We start from the raw sequence: 22,457 nt of genomic DNA on the forward strand, positions 1-22,457 counted from the left end.
CTACATACATGCCCTTAAAAGTGTTATTTGTTAGATGGCATTAAAATGTTCTTAAATGCTTGAATTATTATACCAAGCAACATGCTACTGCTCAAAACACGTCAAAGAAGCTATCTCACAATTTTAAGCTCGGATATTTCGAAAAATTTGCCGGTATTTTTACACTGAACTATCTCCACTGAAACATTATACAGTGATGTGTTGGTGGATCTATACACAAATCATGGAGCGAGGCATCTTTGATTGTGAAGTCATAAAGTTCGCCATCTTGGGTTTCATCTTGCTGATCCTCTGAACCTCTACCATCCTTGGATTTATATCTTCGGGCAATCTGGCAACCATGCAGCCAAGCCTCGTATCCACAACCAACAGGATCTTTTTTTTCTTTTTAGCAATCACACTTCTTACTAATCTGAGGAGGACCAACACGAATTCTTCTCGTGTACCAACCGCTATCTCTCAGCGTAGCGCCGTGCGGAGTGGATGTGTGATTTGAGGCGCCATGTGACGGATTGTGCGGCCCCTCCCGACGGAGGTTCGAGTCCTCCCTGGGGCATGGGTGTCTGTGTCGTTCTTAGCATAAGTCAGTTTAAGTTAGTTTAAATTGTGTGCAAGTCTAGGGCCTGATGACCTCAGCAGCTTGGTCTCTTAGGAATCCACACATTTGAACATTCAGCGTAGCACTTGCAACCTAAGTCCTCAATTATTTGATGGATGCACTCCAATTTCTGTCTTCCTCTACGGTTTTATGGTTCAAATGGCTCTGAGCACTATGGGACTTAACATCTGATATCATCAGTCCCCTAGAACTTAGAACTACTTAAACCTAACTAACCTAAGGACATCACACACATCCATTTCCGAGGCAGGATTCGAACCTGCGACCATAGCGGTCGCTCGATTCCAGACTGAAGCTTCTAGAACCGCACGGTCACACCGGCCGGCTACAGTTTTATGCTCTACAACTCTTTATAGTACAATGGAAATTATTCCCTGTTGTCTTAACAGATGTCTTATCATCTGTCCCTTCTTCTTGTCAGTGTTTTCCAAAACACTACTTTCCTCCCCGATTCTGTGGAGAATATCCTTATTCCTTATCCTTTTAGTCTACCTAATTTTCAACATTCGTCTGTAGCACCATATCTCAAATGCTTTGATCCTCTGGTTTTCCTGCAGTCCATGTTTTACTACTATACAATACTGTGTTCCAAACGTACATTCCCGGAAATTTCTTCCTCAAATTAAGGTCTATGTTTGATACTAGTAGACCTCTCTTGCCCAGGAATGCTCTTTTGCCAGTGCTAATCTGCTTTTTAAGTCCTCCTTTCTGCGTCCATCATCCGTTATTTTATTGCCTAGACGGCAGAATTGGTTAACTTTGTCTAATTCAAGATCACCAATACTGATGTCAAATTTTGCACTGTTAAGATCTCTGCTATTTCTAATTACTTTCGTCTTTCTTCGATTTACTCCCAATCCATATTCTGTACACATTAGAATGTTCGTTCCAGTTTACAAGCCCTGTAATCGTTCATTACTTTCAGTGAGGATAGCAATGTCATCAGTGAATCTATGCATTGATATCATCTTGAACTTTAATCCCACTCTTGAATCTTTCTTTTCTTCCCATATTTCTTTCATCGATGTATGAGTGTACAATGAAAGCGAAAGAATACCCCTGTCTTACACCTTTTTTAATTCGAGTACTTCGTTTTTGGTCTTCCACTATTACTTTTCCCTTTTGGTTCTTGTATGTACTGTATATTATTCGCCTTTCCCTATAGCTTACCCCCACTTCTCTCAGAATTTCGACAACCTTGCATATTTTTACATTTTCGAACGAGTTTTCCACGTCGACAATTCTTAAGAACATGCCTGATTTTTCCTTAGTGTTCTTCGATTATCAACCACAACATCAGAACTGTGTCTCTGGTGCCTTTGCCTTGCTAAAGCCAAACTAATCGTCATCTAACAGATTCTCAGTTTTCTGATCGATTCTCTTGTATATTATTCTTGTCAGGAACTTGGATGCATGGGATATTAAGCTGATTGTGGGATAATACTCGCACTTTTCGGCTCTTGCTATCTTCGGAATTGTGTGGATGATGTTTTTCCGGAAATCTCATAGTACATAGCCACTTTCATACATGTTACACACCAGTGTGAATGGTCATTTTATTGACACTTCACTCAATGATTTAAGAAATTCCGATGGAATATTATCTATCCTTCGTGCCTAATGTGATATTAAGTCGATCAAACCTCTTTTAAATACTGCCCCTAATACTGTATCCCGTGTTTGTCCCGATCGGCTCATGATTCTTCTTCTATCGCTTCTTCGTACAAGGCCGCCCCCTCCCCCTCCCTCCCCCCTACATACGTAGAGGCCTTCAGTATGCCCTTTCCACCCATCCGCTCTCTCCTTTGCATTTAACAGTGGAATTACCATTGCACTGTTAATGTTACCACCATTGGTTATAATTTCACCAAAGTTCCTTTCAACAATTATTTGTTTTTCAATGTCTTCACGTTTTTCATGCGGCCATTTAATCTTAGGTTTCCTGCACTTCCTATTTACTTAATTCCTAAGGAACTTGTAATCTGTATTCCTGAATTTTTCTGTAGTTGTGCTTCTTTCTTTCGTCAATCACCTAGAGCACTTCTTATGATACCAATGGTTTCTTTGCAGATAACTCCCTTGTACATATATTTTTCTTTCCAGCTTTTGTGACTGTCTTTTTGTAGATGTCAGTTCAAGTGAACAGCCTACTTAATTTTTCATTACTGCGGTGTGTAGAGCATCAGAGAAATTCATGTGTATCGCTTTATTTCTTAGTACCTCCGTATCCCACTTCTTCGCGCATTAATTCTTTCTGAATGATCTTTTAAACAACGTCTACACTTTATCATTACTAAATTGTAATATGAGTCTATATCTGCAACCACGTAACCTTAAAATACAAAATCTGAATTCGGAATCACTGCATGATCATAACGTAATCTAACTGGATGAAACCTAACGGGTACCCCGTCCCGTATCTCCCGGGCGTTTCCAAGTATATCTCCTCCTCTTGTGATTCTTGAGCAGAGTATTCGCTGTTACTACTTGAAATTTGTCGTAGAACTCAATAAGTCTTTATTCCCTCTCATTTCTGCCACCAAGCCCACATTCTCCCGTGGCCCTTTGTTCTTCTCCTTCCCCTACAACCGCATTCCAATTCCCCATGACTATTAGATTTTCATCTCCCATTACGTACTGCATTACTCGTCAGTATATCCCTATACTTTTTCTATCTCTTCTTCTTCTGCTTGCGACATTGGCATGTATACGTGTATACCTGAACTATCGTTGTCGGTGTTGGTTTTCTGTCGATTCTGATGAGAAATGCCTAATGGTATGCTGTGTATCCTTAATTTTGTCCTGTTGATTAATGTGATAAACATTTCTGTAGATCCTTCAGATGTATTGTTGTATCAATGTCATAATGAAATACGTTGAGATTTTTACTCTGACGCGGAATGTGCGCTGATATGAAACTTCCTGGAGATTAAAACAGTGTGCCGGACCGAGAATCGAATTCGGGACCTTTGCCTTTCGCGGGCAAGTGGTCTAGAGCACACAGTTTTAATCTGCTAGGAAGTTTCATGAAATACGTTGTTTGAAGCATTGTTTAGTGCTATCCTGGTAAGGCAAAGAATGAAAGACTTTTCTTACAACTAAAGACACAAGACGACACAAAAGTAACAGAGGCAATTTGAGACGGCACAGCTTTGGAATAGAAAGCACTCCCGTAGCTTACCAAGAGCTTGCACGAGGTTCCTTATATCCTCGACAAGCAGGTCGATCTTATAGTTCTGTTTACCCTCTGGCTTGTCGGAGTCTCCAAACCCTCTCATATCCATTGCAACTGTCCTGTTAAAGAAGAATACGGGGAGATTAGTCAAGAAGAAAACAACCAAAATCTAAGTTGTAGAGTAAAATTACAAAACAAAATTGCTTTGACTATTAGTTAAGTATTTCACAACGGAAAGAAAATTATATTTCTTGAGATTGTCATATCTATATCTATTTACAACTAAATATACACACCCAAGGTCACAGTACAGTGCATGGTGGTGAATAAATAGTACTGATATTATCGACTTTCTTTTCTATCCGCATACTCTGTGTGTCCTCACGTGTTTCATATTATTCTCATGATTGCTACGCCAGGTATACGACAGTGGCAGCACAATTGTCGAACAGTCTTCTTCAAATACAGGTTCACAAAATTTAGCCAGCAGGTCTTCCGGAGGACTGCGTCGCCTTCCTTTGAAGCATTTCCTCTTCGCTAATACTGATTTTACGTTATCGTCCCATTTTGTATAACTTACCAGTATCACGTCTAAATACTTAGACCATGTGAAGTGCTCGAGACGTTCACTACTAATCTTGTAATCAGATCTGATGGTAACTGCCACTGATAACTGTCGAAATTTTGTCCGACTTTGTCTCCAGTTCCTTGCAATCGTCCAACGACTGCTTTGCTGTATATAACACCTTCGCCATCGAACATTTAATAGTGCCGCTGATCCTCTCTGACAAATCGTTGGTGTAATTTAAAAATTTAGAGGTCCTATTCCGTTTCCTTGAGGCGCACCCAATGCTACTTTCGTTTCTGAGGAACATTCGCTGTCCAGTATAACGTACTGGGTTTCATTACGTAAATGTTCCTAGATCAAATGACACATTTAAGAAGATATTCTATATGAGCGTATATTGGTTGGTAACGTATAGGTGTGATAAAGTGTTGAAGGCCTTCCGGAAATGTAAGAAGCCGGAATCCATCTGTTCACCTACGTCCCTCATTTGGAAGGTGTTGTTTACCAATTAAAGAAACACTGTTACGCAAGATTGGTTTTATCTGAACCCTTGCTGATTGCTTGAGGGATGCTGGTTTACCTTCCACGATTCTATAACAGACTGAAGTCTGTGATGCTGTGTAATTCTCTGCTCCGATTTTTCACCCTTTTTGTAAACGGGGTGTGACTTGTCCTCTTTTCCAGTCACAAAGAGCCGCAGAAAATTCTGAGTGATCTGGGAAGAGAGCTGTTTCTGCGGAGTATTCAACGTAAAATTTTACTGGAATTCCGTCGGGGCTTTGTGCGTTGTTCGCTTTAAGTGATGTGAATGACTTTTCAATACGATTCAAATTCAGTGGAATATCTGATGCAATACGTATTAATGAGGAAATCGATAATAATGTTTGCATTTATTACTGTCTAACTAGTCGAAACGAAGGTATTTTAGCAAGAGTTATTTAGAGGTAACTTTGTGTCACGTTTAGAGTGTCTGGCGATAAGCACATTGGCTGTTTGGGATATTTCTGTTCTGTATCATAGATAAAGACACGTGCAGCTGATCTTAAGATAATCGTGAAGTATCTCCCAACTATAGTAAGGTAAGATGTACTACTATCACACACTTTTCTACACTTTTATTCTATTGAGAATAAATATTAGGGTTATTTTTAAAGGAAACTTTTACAGTAACAAGAAAATTCAATTCCTACCCGTGCCTATACAACCTTCTTTGATCTTGAACTGATAATACTGATAAACTTTTATGAAATTCAAAAAGTTTTTCATAAACGTCTCAGGAACGACTCTGCAAAAAAAAAAAAAAAAATCACCTATGGTGTCATAGTGATATTTTCACCTTACCAGTAGTCTCTCGAGAATTCCTTGATCTGATGTCTCCATGAGTACCAAAACTCTGGGTAGCCGTGTACGAATAACATCAGCGGGTGCGATTTATCTCCTTTCTCAACGTAATGTATTTTCAAGTCCTGCAAAAGAAGATATATATCAGCGTAAGAGAGCATCACGGAATAAAGTAGAATTATTAGGAGTTTTACATGTCTCGATCTGGGACGCAAGACAAAGGTATTCATAGCGGATTGTGTATTAAGTTTAGGTGGGAAACGTTTATACCAACTTGTAAGAAAGAATAGTATGCTCAATATTTGTAGCATATATGTGACACCGTCGATCACGTAATATTCATGAAGGGCGTCATTGAATCGCTATTGTTGTTGTGGATCCAGGATGATGTATTTGTGTTAAATCATTTGAAGACAATGGAACCCTATTTCTAAGTACCAGTATTCTTGAGATACCGTAAACCGGGTATACTTCGATAGATTTTCAGATTCAACTGTGATTATCGTGACTGTTTTTTTAACTTCTGTGATAGTTATGTTAGTGAACATTGGGGCTTGTGTGAAAGGATTACATACTAATTAATACAATATATTTTCTAAAATTCAGAGAAAGTAATAAAAAAATATGGGTGGTCAAAGTTACCATAGATTTTGGGACACATTGACTGGCCTATACTTTCACTACAAGTGTCAACTACTATTCCATTTGTGATTAATATTTCAAAAGCGTAATGAAACTTCGACCACCCAGAAACGAATATAGTGGTCTAAAACTTTGTTAAGTGCTCTATCGAGCCTCATAAAAGCTTTCAGCACAATTGTCCACTACGATTCCATTTGCTGTGAATATTTCAAAAACACAACGAAACTTTGAGGACCCAGAAATAAATACATTGATTTAAAATTGTCTTAAGTTCTCTGTTAAGCCGCATAAAAGAAAAAAAACCTAGTACAGTACATAAATCAAAGAGTATGATCCATTATCAGAATTATAATTATAATGAAAGATACTAGTATGGAGTACCACAGACATAGCTCCAATTTTAGTTGAGCATAATACCTTCAGTTTCTTCCATCTTAAACCTAAATCCTCGTTGCAAAACATACGGTGCAATTAGAACTAAGGTTAACCATACTGTACTTACTGAGTAAACATCTGGTTGTTGTGGGGCAAACAAACTTCATCCCTTGTTTATGGAGATATTTGACATTATATGTTGTATTTGAATCACAACAGCTTGCAGTTTGAGAAATATATGACTGACATTTGTTTTGCTTAGTTAACTCTTACAAATGAGGGTTCGTCTATACACCGATGGTTAATGTTTGTATTCCTTAATTCCACACTCATTAGCATCAACACTGTTTCATAAGCTGAGTATCTGTAATCCTGGGTAACAATGGCCAGTGGTCAAAGTAAGGTCAAAGTAAGCCCAAAACAGAAAAATCACGCACATCACCACATAAATCGTAATACAGTGGCAGATATATACATACGAACAAATAACTAATCAGTGGTCTATTTTTAAAATTAATCTAGTAACATACGTGATACAGTTGAAAACACCGAAGGATTTGCAGTTAAATAATATCGGTGCATTTTGCACACCCAGGTTTTAATAGCCTTTTTCGTGTGCAATTTAAAGTCTTAACAGGTTCGCCAACTTTCGTGCAAGAAAATCGGCACTACAGGGAGCCGTCTAGAGTATATTGATGGAACTTTATCACCAAATTAAACTCCCAACAGAGAGCCACCAGAGAGCTGTATAACCTGTGGTGTATGAGTGGTCAAAGTGACCACTATGGACAAAGTACACCCTGTTTACGGTACTCTACTTTAGAAATGAAAATACTTGAAATCTGTTTTCGCAAGACAGAGAGGATCAGGTTATGGTTGTGGAAAGGGACCAAAATCAGTTACTGTTAGTTGCACAAAACACACAAACTTTATTTTCCTAAAAACACTTAATCACACATGCCCTTAAAAGGATTCAAAACAATATGGCTGAAAGCCCGAACACAAGTTATTAAAATTGCTTTAAGGAAACATGCGGCTGAAGGCCTTTTCTAAAAAGAATTACGTAAATACTCGACTGAAGGCCGCAAACTGGACACAGAGCAAAAATTTCTTAAAAAATTAGTTTAAACAAAGAATCTTTACAATTTTAATTTAAAGCGGCTGAAGGCGTTATCTTAAAAAAATGTTTTCACGTAAAAGCTCGGCTGAAGACCATATACTGAACGTTGAACAACTCAGGGCTTAAGGACTGGATAACAAAGATTTCAAATGGAACCTAATTTCCTTTTTAAAATAAGTTTTAAACAAATCAATCTTGAAAGCTTAGTTTAAGTAGGCTGAAGGCCTTATTTTAAAATTAAACCAACTAAATTAATAGGCAGGTAACGGCCTTGCAGCAGTGGATACACCGGTTCCCGTCAGATCATCGAAGTTAAGCGTTGTCGGGCGTGGTCGGCACTTGGATGGGTGACCATCCGGGACGCCACGTGCTGTTGCCATTTTTCGGGGAGCACTCAGACTCGTGATGCCAACTGAGGAGCTACTCGATCGAATAGTAGCGGCTCCGGTCAAAGAAAACCATCATAACGACCGGGAGAGCGGTGTGCTGATCACACGCCCCTCCTATCTGCATCGTCAATTGAGGATGACACGGCGGTCGGATGGTCCCGATGGGCCACTTGTGGCCTAAAGACGGAGTGCTTAAATTAATAGGCAGCTGAAGGCCTCGCACAGTACTTGAGACAAAAAAATCACAACCTACAAACAACAGAACAGTGGTACTCAGAAGTGTTCCAAGGGTCGGTCTGAGGAGGTAGCTCTGACATAGGTGAGACAGGTAGCCAAGAATAAGAATAAGTAATCAGATGACAACCCGATCCAGGGACGGCTGGAGGACCGACCAACAACCTAATCAATTCCCTTACGCCGACCAACGGTACGAAAACAAAAAATATCAGTCGAGGACGAAGATAACGGCAACACTACGTCTTCAAAATTGGCGTCTAGAAACAGCCAAGACACAATAAAAATCAAAAATATGAACAACACTAAAGGCTGTCGAACTACACGCGGTAAAGGACTGCATCAACACGGCGAGGAAAAACACACTGCGGAACACTACGCTAATGTCCTCGCCGTGGAGACTTCCTCGCTGCTCTGTCCCAACCGACCGACTGTCCACTTCAGTACGCAGACGGCATTAACATAACTGTTCAGTCGAAATTACACAAGCTAGACACCGTTCCACGAAAAAACTTCCACAAGAACTCGAACAATCGTAAAAGCAATCACTGCGTAACAACAAGGACGAATGGCAAGTCGACACACAAAGAGCAGCCGAAGCGGTCGGCGACTAAATATACATCTTCCGATGAGACGACCGATCGAACGACCAACCAACGGTCGTTCCCGCTCAAGTCTCCTTCCGTCGGACAGTGCATGTGTGTCGCCAACGGTCGGCGAGCACCGGCTGTCCGCACCGCACTGGCGCTCCGTCCCGACTCACCTCCCGACACACGACGAGCCGGTAATACTAGCGGTCCCTTCAAAGATAATACGACAGTGCTCTTATCGATAGGCGCTGCTGCTGCCACTCAAGGGCAGGCAAGCCAGCAAATTAGTGACGCCAATAAATCGAATAAGAAACGAGGCGACAGTTCCGTAAAGACAAGCTGTCAAGCAAGAAACGGCATGAACACGAGCCGCGCACGACTCAATAATTGCATCTACTGTTCTTATTCTAGGAGTCCTCACAGGACTTTTGCTACGTGTACTGCAGCCTACCTAGTACAGGCGTTCTTCACTTGGAAAAGGCATGACAAAGTTTCTTACTGATATTTTGAGGTTTACTTCTGCCCTTCTCCATTCTTCGTTTGTCGCATTTATGAAAAAGAGTATATTTTCAATTATGCTTTTTTTCTGAATGTGCTGTTCTGGCTTAATAAATTTGCTTTGCTCAGAACGACGGTATGTGGCCTTGGTGGTCTAGTAGGCAGAGCACTAGACTCCAGTCCTGGAGGTTCCCAGTTCGAACTCGGGTCGGGGGCGGGCATTTTCTCTCGTTCCGCTCCCTGCAGTGCGGCCTCGGGTCCATTGAGCCTGCAAACAAAATGAATTTGGGGGATGTTTTCCTGGGGAAAACAGAGCCGGGAAAGGCACCCGCCACTACTCCGCCTCCTAGTGCCACGGCGAGTATAAGGGCTGCAGTCTGGCTGATACTCTGCTATCGCACTTGCGCCACACACCTTGCCTTTACCTTTCGGGCGACGGCACTACAGGGTGTTTCTCAAACATATGTTAAAGATGAGAGGGTCGTGACAGGCAACTATCACATAGCAACCAACGTCCGCAATCCTTAACATGCGGCGTTAGGCATCATTTAACAGCGTCGCACGCTGCCGGGAAGATAGGTAAACAAGCTGCCATCCCAGTTGACATGGTATCAAGTCTGAAGGCCACCTTCTTCAATTTCATTGTCACATAAAGTTATATAGTGAGGTGGGGTTGATGTTTCGTAATATTTATTTGCAAACAAGAAAACTGCTCGAAATTACGCCTTCCTGCTTCAACACACGCCGTGCATTGCCACCTGAGTGATTGTTGCACACTTTCAAACATCTGTGACAAAGTGGGGATTGCATCAGAGGCTACCATAATTCCCGCTGTCAGCTCTTCATCCGTCTCGAGAGGTGTTTTATAAACAAAAGACTTCAGGTGATCCCAGGCGAAAAATCAAGGGGCGTCAAGACGGGGGAACGTGCAGCCTATGTCACCATATCACCGCGCCCTATCCAGTTATCACCAAAGACTAATCCCAATGTTTTCGCATCGCATGTGTGAAGAGCTCAGATGCATCATCATCTTGGTACCATATGCACTGTCACACATTGAGTGGAATATGTTCCAATAACCGTAGCAGTGTTTGGGTTCAAATAAAAATGGTTCAAATGGCTCTGAGAAAAAAAAAAAGTGGTTCAAATGGCTCTGAGTACTATGGGATTTAACTGTTGTGGTCATCAGTCCCATAGAACTTAGAACCACTGAAACCTAACTAACCTAAGGACATCACACACATCCATTCCCGAGGCAGGATTCGAACCTGCGACCGTAGCGGTCGCGCGGTTCCGAACTGAGCGCCTAGAACCTTGAGACCACGGCGGCCGGCAGCTCTGAGCACTATGGGACTTAACATCTATGGTCATCAGTCCCCTAGAACTTAGAACTACTTAAACCTAACTAACCTAAGGACATCACACAACACCCAGTCATCACGAGGCAGAGAAAATCCCTGACTCCGACGGGAATCGAACCCGGGAACCCGGGCGTCGGAAGCGAGAACGCTATCGCACGACCACGAGCTGCGGACTGTTTGGGTTCAATCGTCCGCTGAGTATCTACGGACTAGTCAGATTACCGCCTATCAAACCAAACCCTGACGTTGACTGCGAAGCGCTCTTGGCGACAACGAACGAAGGCGAGGTGTGGATTTTCCCGTGCTCGCGATTGTTGACTGTGGCTTTTGAACACACCTACCCTTGTAAAGGATGCGTCATCCGTTAAAAGTGCAAAGTGTAGGAATTCTAGTGGAATGGCATACTTGTACAAAAACCGCTGGCAGGAGTCAATGCGGCGTGGAAAAACTTCTGAGTTTAGGATGGATTTTTCTGAAGTTGATAAGCGTGCATATCATCTTCATTTGAATGGTTCACAGCCATTGCTACGTCAACACTCCGCGAGCTTGTTGAGGGCGCGTTTTGCAGCAGCGCCAACTCGTCCTCTTCAAACTCTGGCGTACGTACTGCGCGTGGACGACCCTGTCCGTCCGCCTTTCATAATCATATCACGAAAAGAATGCATCGGTTTTCGACGTAGGCTTTAAATGCACATACGCCATTACGATATCCTGTCAGTGGTCAACTCGCGCCTGTCTCTCTTATGGATCTGTGGATGGCAGTAAACTTGCATGGATCTGGAACTCGAAGATTCGAAAACCTCTGAACGTACAACCGTTGAGCAGTGAGAGCATTTCCTTCCGCCGCTCCGTAAGCACAGTAAATGTCTGACCTTTCCTCCCAAGAAAAGTGCTCCATTTCCCGGCCGCTCCGCAAAGTAACAAACAAGTGTCTCTGCGTTTGTTGATACACTGACGCAGGGCGTACCAGACTCTGCAGTGTGCACAGTTGCCGCCCTCTATCCGACATCGTATCAAATAGGTATTTGCACTGCCTAACGCAACATGTTCGAGACCCAACAAATGCCGGAAGAATCTCCGTGGTGTTCTCCCGCCCGCACTACCTGCTACCATTTAAAGTCGATTGGCAGTACGGCCTAATTCCCGCCGGGGCCACGACGCTGTTAAATGACGCCTAGGGCCGAACGCTAAGGGATGCGAATATCGGTTTTATATTCATGTTAGGAACATTTTAAAGATTTAACAAAGCTGCATCTTATGCCGTCTGCAAGAAGCGATATCAGATTTTGTGATGCTGTAACCAAGAGCAACTGTTTCAGCGGTACTAGTGCTCTTAGCAGTGGTATTGTAAGCGTGAAGACCAATGTCTGCACAGTGGTTATTGTAATGCTGCGATTAGTATTTGAGTGACCTGAAAAGTGGTGAGATGAAATAACTCAATCACTTCCGTTTTCGGATCACAACTTCTCCTTCAGTTGCCCTTAAAAACGGAGCTCCTCTAACGTGCTTGGTGTACTCTCCTCACAGTGGTAAATGTCTGCCAAAAAGCTTGTACGGATAAATTACTCACTCCCACGAGACGTATGGATGACAACGTGTATCCTTCGTAAGTCTTCAGTTCAGTGAGTAAGCGAGTTCAACCGAGTCTATAGGCACGCCATATCCAATTGTAGCCATCATTGATCATTAGATCCAGTAGGTGTAGAAACTGCGGGAACGTTGAATGCTAAACTTCGCCTCATGTTTCAAATAATCCCATTTTCCATGGTTACGGCAGGAAAATTTTGCGAAAACGAAAAAATGGTTCAGATGTCTCTAAGCACTATTGGACTTAACATCAGAGGTCATCAGACTTAGAACTACTTAAACTTAACTAAGGACATCACACAAATCCATGCCCGAGGCAGGATTCGAACCTGCGACTATATCAGCCGCGTGGGTCCGGAATGAAGCACCTAGAACCGCTCGTCCACAGCGGCCGGCTGCGAAAACGATGAAGCGAAAAATAAAGCCAAACTGGCAGTTTTGAACGAAATAACGAGAAATTGTCGATTTTTGTGATATACGAAGAAATCAGCATTTCTTACGATGTATCACCGAATTTGTCAATTCCTTTGTAGAAACAGTTACAAATCTGAGGACGCTACTTTACGAATATTCATAAATAATAGTTATTGACGGATGAATAAACACCGAAGTTGTAAAGAAAACAACACCGACTTTGGCAAAAGGAAACACAAAATTTGGCAAAAAACACCGAATTAAAAAAAAGGCAATACCGAATTCGGCAAAAAACAATAACAACATGGAATTAAAAAGCAACACCGCATTTGAATCTGGCAAAAAACAACATTCAATCTAGGACAAGCAACACCAAATTTGTCAAAAACAACACATAATTTTGAAAAAATAAACGAATTTGTCAAAAAACAGTAACTCAGAATTCGGCCAAAAATTGCAAATCAGTATTTGACAAAAAACAGTAACTGTGCACTTGGCAAACATAAAGAACTCCGAATTTGGCAATAGGAATAACTGCGGATTTTGGTAAAAAGTTAGTATCTTCGATTTTGGCAAAAATTGTAACTCCGAATCTGGCAAAAAGAGCAAATTCAGAAATTGTAGTAAATTCAAGTTCGGTAAAAACAGTAACTCCGAATTCGGCAAAAACCGTAATTCCAAATGCGTCAGAAACAGTAGCACCAAATTTGGTAAAGATATTATCACCAAATTTTGTAAAGATACCTGTATTAGCACAGATTTTGGCAAAATTAAAATGCGCACAACTTTGCTTCCGCCGTTTGCCGTTAGGTGGCGAGAACGGTAAGTAACGGTCGAAAGATGGCAGACGTCAGGCAATTAGCTTGGACCTCGGTCAACATAACCTCATTCAAGCATTAGTCGATCTGTGTGTGTATCATAAAGTTGTTCTTGATTGAAAATGTCAGTTTACCAGCCTAATTCTCGTCATTTGTGGGAGGTGTAATTGTTTTGTTTCAATATGAAGAAACAGCGGCTGAGTCTGATCGAATGCTCTTATGTACGTATGGTAAGGACGCTGTTAGTGAAAGAACGTGTCGTGAGTGGTTTCAACGCTTCAAGAACGGTGATTTTAACGTCGTTGACCGGTATAGTGGTGGAAGAGAGAATGTTTTCGCAGATACAGAATTGGAGACATTGCTGAGTGAAGACTCGCGTCAAAATCAAGAAGAACTGTCACGATTAATGGGAGTGACACAGCAAGCCTTTTATAAACGCCTCAAGGCTATGAGCATGATTCAGAACGAAGGAACTTGGGTCCCATGTGAGCTGAAACCAAGAGACGTTGAACGGCGTTTGTGTGTTTGTGAACTGTTGCTTCAGAGGCAAAAAGAGAAGGGATTTTTGCATTGCATTGTGACCGGGGACGAAAAATGGGTTCATTACGATAACCGTAAACGCAAAAAATCATGGTGCTATCCCGACCATGCTTCCACGTCGACGGTCAAACCGAAGATTCACGGCTCCAAGATCATGCTCTGCATTTGGTGGGACCAGCTAGGCGTCGTGTACTATGAGGTGTTAAAACCAACTGAAACAATCTCAGGTGCTCGTTATCGAACGCAATTAATGCATTTGAGCAGAGCATTAAAAGACAAACAGCCGCGATACAGCGGGAGACACGATAAAGTGATTTTACAGCACGACAACGCTCGACCCCACGTTGCAAAAGAGGTCAAAACGTACTTGGGAACGTTCAAATGGGAAGTCCACCCTCACCCCCCCCGTATTCTCCAGACATTGCTCACTCTGACCATCACCTGTTTGGATCAATGGCTGACCAACAGTTCCGATCTCATGAAGAAGTCACAAATTGGATCGATTCGCGGATCACTTCAAAAGATGAACAATTTTTTCGACGCGGGATTCGTACACTGCCCAAAAGATGGAAAATACACTACTGGCCATTAAAATTGCTACACCAAGAGGAAATGCAGATGATAAACGGGTATTAACTGGACAAATATATTATACTAGAACTGACATGTGATAACATTTTCACGCAATTTGGGTGCATAGATCCTGAGAAATCAGTACCCAGAACAACCACCTCTGGCCGTAATAACGGCCTTGATAAGCCTGGCCATTGAGTCAAACAGAGCTTGGATGGCGTGTAAAGGTACAGCTGCCCATGCAGCTTCAACACGATACCACAGTTCATCAAGAGTAGTGACTGGCGTATTGTGACGAGCCAGTTGCTCGGCCACCATTGACCAGACGTTTTCAGTTGGTGAGATGTCTGGAGAATGTGTTGACCAGGGCAGCAGTCGAACATTTTCTGTATCCAGAAAGGCCCGTACAGAACCTGCAACATGCGGTCGTGCATTATCCTGCTGAAATGTAGTGTTTCGCAGAGATCGAATGAAGAATAGAGCCACGGGTCCTAACACATCTGAAATGTAACGTCCAGTGTTCAAAGTGCCGTCAGTGCGAACAAGAGGTGACCGAGATGTGTAACCAATGGCATTCCATACTGTCACGCCGGCTGATACGCCAGTATGGCGATGACGAATACACGCTTCCATTGTGTGTTCAACACGATGTCGCCAAAGACGAGTGCGACCATCATAACGCTATTAATAGAACTTGGATTCATCCGAACAAAAATGACCTTTTGCCATTCGTGCACCCAGGTTCGTCGTTGAGTACACCATCGCAGACGCTCCTGCCTGTGATGCAGTGTCAAGGGTAGCCGCAGCCATGGTCTCCGAGCTGATAATCCATGCTGCTGCAAACGTCGTCAAACTGTCCGTACAGATGGTTGTTTTCTTGCAAACGGCCCCATCTGTTGACTCATGGATCAAAATGTGGCTGCGCGATCCGTTACAGCCATGCGGATAAGATGCCTGTCATCTCGACTGCTAATTGATACGAGGCCGTTGGGATCCAGCACGGCGTTCCGTATTACCCTCCGGAACCCACCGATTCCATATTCTGCTAAGTCACTGGATCTCGACCAACGCGAGCAGCAATGTCGCGATACGATAAACCGCAATCGCGATGGGCTACAATCCGACCTTTATCAAAGTCGGAAACGTGATGGTACGCATTTCTCCTCCTTACAAGAGGCATCACAACAACGTTTTACCAGGCAACGCCGGTCAATTGATGTTTGTGTATGAGAAATCGGTTGGAAACTTTCCTCATGTCAGCACGTTGTAGATGTCGCCACCGGCGCCAACCTTGTGTGAATGCTCTGAAAAGCTAATCATTTGCATATCACAGCATCTTCTTCCTATCGGTTAAATTTCGCGTCTGTAGCACATCTTCGTGGTGTAGCAATTTTAATGGCCAGTAGTGTACTTTGAATAATACATGTGTAACCAATTTGTTTCAATGAAGCCTCAAATGTTGGGGAAAAAACGGCGGAAGCAAAGTTGTGTACCTTGCATTAAAACCTAGTCTGTCATTAAGCGTAATACCCCGACCGGTGATAAATTAATATTGAATTTTGCAAGACGAAACATCAATTTAGCAAAAAATATCACCGAATCCGGAAAAAATATCACCTAAATTGGCCATAAAATAAAACTATTGTTTCTCGTCTCTTGTCTATGGTCTAGGATGAGGTGATATTGTACGCCAGTCGAGGTGCAATGCGGTGCTTGGGTGTCCGTCGAGCAAGGCACGTAGGCCCCTTCCCATGCAGCCCTGGAACCACGGCGTTGGGCTTCTTGGGAGACGAGTGTGCCCAAAGCGTTCTCACGTGAAGAGGTAAAATTAAGGGCATCACTTAGTCACCGACAATGTCTAAATAACTATTCTGGTTCGTATTCACGCTACCCTGAATGAATGTGCCCATGCTACTAGAAAAGTACATCACAGTACTACCTGCGGCTTGAACTACACTCCTGGAAATTGAAATAAGAACACCGTGAATTCATTGTCCCAGGAAGGGGAAACTTTATTGACACATTCCTGGGGTCAGATACATCACATGATCACACTTAAAGAACCACAGGCACATAGACACAGGCAACACAGCATGCACAATGTCGGCACTACTACAGTGTATATCCACCTTTCGCAGCAATGCAGGCTGCTATTCTCCCATGGAGACGATCGTAGAGATGCTGGATGTAGTCCTGTGGAACGGCTTGCCATGCTATTTCCACCTGGCGCCTCAGTTGGACCAGCGATCGTGCTGGACGTGCACACCGCGTGAGACGACGCTTCATCCAGTCCCAAACATGCTCAATGGGGGACAGATCCGGAGATCTTGCTGGCGAGGGTAGTTGACTTATACCTTCTAGAGCACGTTGGGTGGCACGGGATACATGCGGACGTGCATTGTCCTGTTGGAACAGCAAGTTCCCTTGCCGGTCTAGGAATGGTAGAACGATGGGTTCGATGACGGTTTGGATGTACCGTGCGCTATTCAGTGTCCCCTCGACGATCATCAGAGGTGTACGGCCAGTGTAGGAGATCGCTCCCCACACCATGATGCCGGGGTTGGCCCTGTGTGCCTCGGTTGTATGCAGTCCTGATTGTGGCGCCCACCTGCACGGCGCCAAACACGCAAACGACCTTCATTGGCACCAAGACAGAAGCGACTCTCATCGCTGAAGACGACACGTCTCCATTCGTCCCTCCATTCACGCCTGTCGCGACACCACTGGAGGCGGGCTGCACGATGTTGGGGCGTGAGCGGAAGACGGCCTAACGGTGTGCGGGACCGTAGCCCAGCTTCATGAATGCGGTTGCGAATGGTCCTCGGGGATACCTCAGGAGCAACAGTGTCCCTAATTTGCTGGGAAGTGGCGGTGCGGTCCCCTACGGCACTGCGTAGTATCCTACGGTCTTTGCGTGCATCCGTGCGTCGCTGCGGTTCGGTCCCAGGTCGACGGGCACGTGCACCTTCCGCCCACCACTGGCGACAACATCGATGTACTGTGGAGACCTTACGCCCCACGTGTTGAGCAATTCGGCGGTACGTCCACCCGGCCTCCCGCATGCCCACTATACGCCCTCGCTTAAAGTCCGTCAACTGCACATACGGTTCACGTCCACGCTGTCGCGGCGTGCTACCAGTGTTAAAGACTGCGATGGAGCTCCGTATGCCACGGCAAACTGGCTGACACTGACGGCGACGGTGCACAAATGCTGCGCAGCTAGCGCCATTCGACGGCCAACACCGCGGTTCCTGATGTGTCCGCTGTGCCTTGCGTGTGATCATTGCTTGTACAGCCCTCTCGCAGTGTCCGGAGCAAGTATGGTGGATCTGACACACCGGTGTCAATGTGTTCTTTTTTCCATTTCCAGGAGTGTATATACGCTCTGCATTCTGCATACTGCCCTCTCTCTGATCCGCCGGTCCACTCGACGCCTTATATTACTGGCGCCACGTCGAACTTCATGAAATGACTCCTCTCAGCTTCCGTCCAGCTTATGTGTTTTACGGCCCTTTGAAGACGTGCAGCTTTATGTACCGCCGTCAGAAACATCCAGCTGCAAGGTACTCGATTCTAAAAATCCACTGCGTGCAGTTCTGTTCTCAAAGTTCACCTGTAAACTGCATGAGGCAGACGTGCAATCAATGACAGCAGCAGTTATTGTCGGGTTTGAAATCGATTGTTATTGATAAGGCGTGGCATTCGCTTACAGTCTCTGCCGGCAACGATTTTTTTGCAACGGCTTTTTCTGTTACCCCTTGTTGGGTGACACGCTATTCCTTGTATGCGCGTTGGAGAATCAGCTTTGATAAACCCACAAATCGTGCAACTTTATACATGTGTACGTCAATACACGGTAGATCGTATCAATCACTATGTCACGCTCTCATGTCACTCCATTTAATGCCCTGATTCAATTCAGACGACTGTCACAAACACATCAATTTACTGCCATGACTTGTGAGCGGTGGAGAACCTCATGTCCGCCTTGCAGCAGTTCTACACTAACTACAGCGTTCTAAAGTGACCCGTTTCTTCTTTAAACCTATGACTACCATCGGGACATATGGGTCCCACGATACTTATCAGAGAACAAGAGGGATTTCCTGCATGTTATTCCTATCTATCTGTGTGACCCCGTAAAGGGAAGCCTGCTAACGGTATGCAGAATTCTTATAATTACAGATTACGCCTATAGGCTGTGCAGTCCTCAAGTTTCAGTTACCCATCGACTCCTTATTGTAGATAGGCAAGCCAATTACTGTCAATGCACTTTAAGCTCTCACTGACCTTTGCCATATTACAAATGGAGCACATGTAATGCAATATGAATTACAGATTCGGACAGATGCTCTCTCCACTGACGTATGTCTGTTCTCTTTATGTCCAGTAGTTTTAACGCAGTCTATCAACTGAAACTCTGGAGCTACTTACGAATAACCCTGGATGTCCTACCCCTCCCAGTTTTGGAAAAAAATATTCGTTTGGTATTGTTACTTCAGGCTACGACACTGATTAAGATAACCGTACATAACACCTTTGAACAAAAAATTGGTGGTCAAAGGGGTAAAGGGGATGACGTCAGAAACGTTGCAATTCCTGTTTTGGACACCTGAAAAATGGGGACCTGGCGTAATCCTATCTCGTTCTTCTTAGCATCGCTCCTTCTACTTGCGTTGCCCTTCGAAACGGAGCTCTCGTTGCAGTTAACCTGGCAACATTTCCTTCTCACAGTGCCAAATGGCTGTCAAAAATGTACTCTAAATCGGTCTCTTCTATGATGGTACTTGTAACTGTGTAATACAACATTAGTACTTGAAACAAAATTCCAATAAATACAGTGTAGAGATGCAGGGCATTTTTTGAACAAGAAATTTAAATTTAACACCAAGTTTTAATCAATTCCGTTTGATTTCAGTGTTTGCGTTCTAAAGGGACGATGGGACGTAAGGAATAAAGTGTTACAGTCTCCAAAATTAATGTGGTCTTACTGTGAAAATATGGAGCTGCAGGGCTGTCGTGTGTGCAATGTGTACCATTGAAATTTTTTAAAATCTTTTCTTACCCTGCAAAACGTTGAAGTTCATTACGATATTTAAGAGCTTCTGTTAACTAAAAAAAGAGCGGGATGCTTGTTGCTTCATCCTGTTTCTGGTTTCAACAAAGTCGTTTCGCTAGGCTAGCCAATAAAAGTTTACAAGCACAAATGTGTGATTGTTGCAATTCTTTCACTTTGTCTTTTCGAATAACAAACCTGTTATTCCTGACCGCTTACTCGGCACAGCACAAGACCAGTTTGCAGGCTGTGTTTGTGTAACTGACACCCTACTCTTGTGGACACCATGACGCATTGTTAAGAAATAGTGAGTGGATTTCATTTCTACAGATAACTATCGAATACAGTTCGCTCAATAAGACGAACTTTCTTGCCGCCGCAGAGCTTTGTGCTAAAATTGGTGTATCAACGCAACAACCGGTGTATACTTTCTTTCATTCCCATAAATGCTATGTTTTTTCTTTGTTTCTCGTTTTATAGCTCAGCAGCGGTCTAAGACGCGATGTCACGGATTGCGCGGCCCCTCCCGCCGGAGTCCTCCCTCGGGCATGGGTGTGAGTGTGGATGTGGGTGTAGGTGTGGGCGTGGGTGTGAGTGTAGGTGTGGGTGTGAGTGTTGTTCTTAGCATAAGTTAGTTTAAGTAGTGTGTAAGTCTTGGGACCGATGACCTCAGCACTTTAGTCCCTTAGGAATTCACACACATTTTTATAGCTCAGCACAAAATCTAAGAGTATTGCTGCATTAATATACGGATAATGGTGGTTTAGTTATTCCTAAGGCTTTCCTTTTTTGTGGTTTTCATTAAGAAAAAGTGTAGGAATTTATGGATGCTTGGTCCCTTGGGGGCTTTACGTAATTTCTCGATGAAATTTCCTCTGTTATAATAACTGGTTGGGCTCCCGACAGCAATTTTCCTTTTCCGCATATTTAAAGACTGTGAACGTCAACAGTGCTTTTGTTGTAGGGTATTACTAATGTACTTCCCGGAATTGAAACAGAAGCAAGTAAATTTGAATGTCCCTCTATTTTTATGACAAGACTCTGTCTTCGAAACAATGGTTGGAGAAAACCCATATCCGTTTCTTCACTTTCATTTGTCAGTAGTAATGTATGTCTATAGCACAGATCAATAATAATTACTATCAGTAAAACTAATGTCTGCAATAATGCTAAACCATGATAAACCCTCTCCTTAACTGGTAATGTCTTGTATTTAAAATTTACGGCATTGTCCATTCAAGCTTCTTAAATGACTACCATTCCAATTGTATACATATTTTATGGCAAACAGTTGTGAGACATAGTAAGTAAACTTTCACACTGTTCATATGTGGTCTTTAGTAGCTGAAAAATTACCTTCATCTGTTCCTCAAATTACATTTTTTTTTCATTTTAGTTGATGTACAGATGGTCAGCTGATACTTATACAAACTGTACTCGAAACGAGCTACGTTGGGAGAGTATTTCTACAGCCGCATAATTCCTGATATCTTTATCAGTTGACACAGATAAATGTGAGATAGCGGCTCATACTTTGATATCAACTAGAGGACGTCGTCGAGCTCGAGAATTCATACATACTTAGTCACAAATGTGTGAAGTCCACCAGCGCATAGGCTCACCTCTACTCACCCAATATTCACACATGATGTCTCTATTGAATCAAGAATACACCTGACTTATAGCTGGTGTTTTGCCTACGTAAATACAGATAAAAGAAAATTTAAAATATCTGATGTATCGCCCTTGTTATTAATCAGTTCTTGTTATCAGAGACCGAAAATATAATATCACTGTGGACTCTCGAGGTACTGACTTCGAAAGAAATTTTTCCGGGTATTAACGACGTGGTCTTTGAGTATGATGTTGGTTTTGTCATTCTAAATGAAAGAAAACCGGTTGACAACTTTCTTTCTACAGACTGACTTTTTTCATTCTCTCGTTTTCATAGAAAAGGTGCAACAGTTCTTAAAACAATTGTCACACTCATTCTAGTCACTCCGAGATGCGACGAACCTATCTACGGAAGGGATATGAATGGATCAGAAAATGGACAATGTGACCTATGAAAGCATACGTCTTGTGCGGTGCTTGTTTGCACTGCTACCAGCTGGTATTTGTTCTGAGTAGTTGTGTGACAACTGGCAAGTATTGTAACTCGAATATTTGAATGAATATCACAGCGAATTTTTCCATTCCTAATAACAACAGACGTGTAGTGGGCTAGGTTACGAAATAACATTTCCGAGAACACGAATTTTAGTCCCTTGACAGCGGATGGCAACTGCAGAGCCCGGGAATGAAATGAGGCAAAATGATGACTACTAGAAAGTTTGCACTATGTATTTTCGGCTTACTGTTCTCTGGCATCTAGTAAGACACTTTTCGTAATTTGAAGTGAACAGTGAATGTGCAGTGCAAGTTTTCGAATTTATCCTATGCTGAGAGCGAAAAGACCGTCTGTCATCAGGAAATATGAAAGAATACGACAAGCCCTGTGAATAACTTTCAAAGAATATCACATTCAGAAGCAAGTTTCTTTAACCATCAAACAATC

General features: G+C 43.0%; 1 protein-coding gene and 1 pseudogene across 1 annotated transcript in view; one reads left to right on the top strand and one right to left on the bottom strand.

Moving 5' to 3' along the window:
- LOC126281841 (epoxide hydrolase 4-like) overlaps window positions 1-22,457 on the bottom strand; it is a 57,411-nt gene that overhangs the window by 20,721 nt on the left and 14,233 nt on the right. Inside the window, exons 2-3 of the mRNA XM_049981092.1 lie at window positions 5,704-5,828; window positions 3,801-3,913 (exon numbers count right to left, since the gene is read on the bottom strand). Coding sequence (XP_049837049.1) covers window positions 3,801-3,913; window positions 5,704-5,828 — 238 coding nt within the window. The remainder of the gene's footprint in view (window positions 1-3,800; window positions 3,914-5,703; window positions 5,829-22,457) is intronic.
- On the top strand, window positions 8,102-8,219 carry LOC126282661 (5S ribosomal RNA; annotated as a pseudogene).

Source organism: Schistocerca gregaria, chromosome 7 (genome assembly GCF_023897955.1).
Source record: "Schistocerca gregaria isolate iqSchGreg1 chromosome 7, iqSchGreg1.2, whole genome shotgun sequence".
Classification (NCBI taxonomy): domain Eukaryota; kingdom Metazoa; phylum Arthropoda; class Insecta; order Orthoptera; family Acrididae; genus Schistocerca; species Schistocerca gregaria.